The following is a 3,310-nucleotide window of genomic DNA, read 5'->3' on the forward strand; positions in this document are numbered from 1 at the left end:
AAATTTATATGTAATCTTATAGTTTTGTATTAATTTATTAATTAATAAATTCATAATTAAAAACTGACTGTAATTTTAAAAAGTAACATATTAATTATATTAAAATAATTTTTGTATTATTGCATTAATAAAATTTTAAAATTTTAAAAAATTAGAAAGACATTTAAAATAGTTAGTTTATTGTTATTTTTTAAAATATTATAAATTAATATTAGATTTTAAATATCTTATTAAATTATATTTATTAATTTAATATTATAATTAAAATAATAATAACACATAAACAATTAATATTTATTAATTTTTTACCGAACAAAGCTGTGCGAGGAGCCGGGACTTCGTTTCATGCAGTACTGTTAAGTTCCACACATGTAAGTAAAGTGGTCCGCCTTGGTATGGTCCTTTTTCTTTTTTCTTTTCTCTTGGTCAAAGTTAGATATCTAGTGTTTCTTTTTGTTGTATATGTAGCTATATATTCAACTTTAAATTCAAAAAGTTTTACCATCTCAACTATTCTCCGTAATTTAGTTACATTAAAATAATTATTTTTAAAATCAAAATTAGATGGTTTCTAAGCCACAGTCGTTTGAATAATTGATTTTTCAAGCAAGTCCAGACATTTTCCTTTAGGGCTGGCTCCAAATGTCTAACCACAGGTAATTGGGGGAGCAAATCCACTGTCAATGTTGCACACTAGGAGAATAAAGGGTATACAATATAAGCACAACACCAAATAGAATAAAAAGTCCTCTCTTTTAATTATATCTGGCATACAAGGACAAGGATCAAACGTAGTAGTAGAAAATAAACCGTAGAGATTAACCTAGTACGGGAAGGAGACTCTCTCAACTGGAGATCAGACAAGTCCTTCTTATTATTCTCGAACTGCATAGCTAGGTACTGTTTTGTGCGTATATCATCTCCACCTCACTTGATGCTGCAACACAAGAAATACTAACGACTGAGAACTACTTTTCAACTAAGACTTCCAAAAATAAATCAATAAAATATAATGTGTATACATATAGCTAAACTAGTTAATTAGGTAGAGATAAATATATATACCTCTTGCAGTCAGTGGATGGGCTGATCTTGTAAGGAATGTTAACTTTACATTTTCCAGGGAGGCTAGATGCATTACTAAGGTTGATTCCGGCAGCTGCAGATTTCAGGCACTCGCAAACCTGTTGGCGATCGGCCGTGGTTTTAGCAGCGCTATTGAGACCCCTAACCCCATTGCAGCATGCTGGTGGCACTGCTCCTCCACTCCTTAGGTAGGAAAGGCATGAGCTCAGGCCGCTAACGACTTGACCACATGTTATGGCTTCGGTGGTCATGGGCATAGCAACCACCAAGCATAAAACAAGAAAGCTAATCAACTTAACAGTGGTAGTAGCCATGATATAGTGTTGGACCAAGATTTTCTCTCTTTTTTTTCTTTTTCTTTTTGCTTTTTCCCGGGCACTAATTAAGCTTCAGTTTGAGCGAGTATGAAAGTTGCATGTGTAGAGGTGTTTATATAGAAAAGATAAGGAGAGTAGCAACCACAAATTCTGAAATAGGTAGCCGACAGAGATGGTTAGGTTGTAGTTGCGCCCAAATTAATGTGGATCGGTGGCTTGTATGTGATTATGTACTATTTATGCACGCTAATTGTCTGTACTCTGAGAATTGAGAGCCACTTGTGTCCAAATCAAGGAATAGAAATTGCATTGAGTTACCAAGTCTTTGCTTCCACATGAGTGATATTTTACTTTTGAAATAGAGAAATGCAGGGAATAGTTTGGCCAACTAGGGGCTAAGCTAACATTATATTTCTGCCATTATAATTCACTACATTGTTACATACTTAAAAATAAAGAAGTGTAATCAATGTATGAATTATAGGATTAAATGTATGATTAACTATGTAGGGAAGAAGTTAGTAAATTAAGTAAAAAAGTAAAGTTCCAATCCCGTACATCTTATGATTTCTTGAAATAATTTTATTAGCTAATCATTTCAAATGCAATCTAGAATTATTATTATTTATAAAAATTAAAAACAAAGAGCGATATCTTTAGTTTTAATTTTATATATAAATGTAATTTTTTATAATTAGATAAATGGATATATTTTTATTTATGTGACCTAAAAGGGTGAGCTGAGGCCGCTAGCAGCTTAATTACATGCCATGGGTTGGGTGGTGATGAGCATAGCAACTAATAAACTTAACAAAAGTATCAGCCATGATGTAAGGCTCTGTTGCCCAAGCTTTAAGATATACAGTTTTCTCTTATTTATCTTTGCTTTTCTCGGCCACTAAGCTTTAAGTTTGAGCGAGTATGGAAGTTGCATATGTTGAGCTTGGGTGCAAGTAATGGGGAGAAGAAAAAAGAAGGGTTTAACCATAGTTTACGTTTCAACTCTAATGTGACCTAATGTACAATTTTAATTTTATTAGAAGTTAAGACTCTAAAATAAAATTGATCCTAGTGAAATCCACATATTTCCAGAAACTGTAATAATTATAGTGAGACTAAATTACCTCACTAAATGAATCATAAAAATAATAAGAGCAAGTTCTGCCATGTTAATTAAGATTACGTGCAAATAATTTCCTAATATTATAATATATCACAAACCAAATACTTTCTGAATTTGTTACAGAGATTTCAAAACTAGTAATCTTTTATCATAAAATGATTATGGCTTTAATTGTGATTGAGATTCATTAAGAAAAAATAAAAAAAGAAATAATAAAATTAAAAAGAAATATTTTAGTGTTATGAAATATATTGATTTACTAACGTAAAAATTTATTTGAAAATTTTACCTTTTTTAGAAAGTTTAAATAAAATTAAGTTTGATTTCAATCAAAATACATAAACTTTAAATTTAATGAATTTCATAAATCTTTTAGAGTTTCACCAAGTACAAATTAGATTAATCTAAAATTCACTAATTATTCGGATATGTAAGAATTAGATTGTGGATGAATTTTATTTTTTGTTATAATAAAAATATTAAATTATTAATGATATAAAAGTTTGTCAATAATTATAAGAATGAAATTCAGATGATACAAAAATAAAATAAATGTTATTTATGATGAATGTTTTGTTGAAAGATAAAATATTATAAATCACTTTAAAAGCTCTTTTAGTCCATATATATATATATATATATATTCGGAGAAGCTTAGTATGCAAAATTAGTTGGAGAACATTTATAAGGTATCCAGTAGAAGTCTGTTGTTTGAAATAATTAATGCTGCTAAACAGAAGCAAGACCTTGCATTTGGATTTCTACGCCCAATTAATCTTGTAAA

At 29.6% G+C, this 3,310-nt stretch overlaps 1 protein-coding gene across 1 annotated transcript; it reads right to left on the reverse strand.

Annotated features, from left to right (window-relative positions):
* Positions 1-734: 734 nt before the first annotated feature.
* Positions 735-1,499, reverse strand: LOC8267128 (non-specific lipid-transfer protein 1). The gene is made up of 2 exons (XM_002528637.4): positions 1,066-1,499; positions 735-937 (listed from the first exon to the last, which is right to left on the reverse strand). Exons 1-2 carry the CDS (start codon positions 1,398-1,400, stop codon positions 928-930), a joined length of 345 nt encoding a protein of 114 aa, XP_002528683.2. The 5' UTR covers positions 1,401-1,499; the 3' UTR covers positions 735-927.
* Between the last annotated feature and the right edge of the window lie 1,811 nt (positions 1,500-3,310).

Source organism: Ricinus communis, chromosome 10 (assembly GCF_019578655.1).
Source record: "Ricinus communis isolate WT05 ecotype wild-type chromosome 10, ASM1957865v1, whole genome shotgun sequence".
NCBI classification, from domain to species: Eukaryota; Viridiplantae; Streptophyta; class Magnoliopsida; order Malpighiales; family Euphorbiaceae; genus Ricinus; species Ricinus communis.

What these genes read in the sequence shown, in the direction of transcription:
- LOC8267128 (XM_002528637.4), bottom strand. Translation starts at nt 1,400, where the DNA reads ATGGCTACTACCACTGTTAAGTTGATTAGCTTTCTTGTTTTATGCTTG.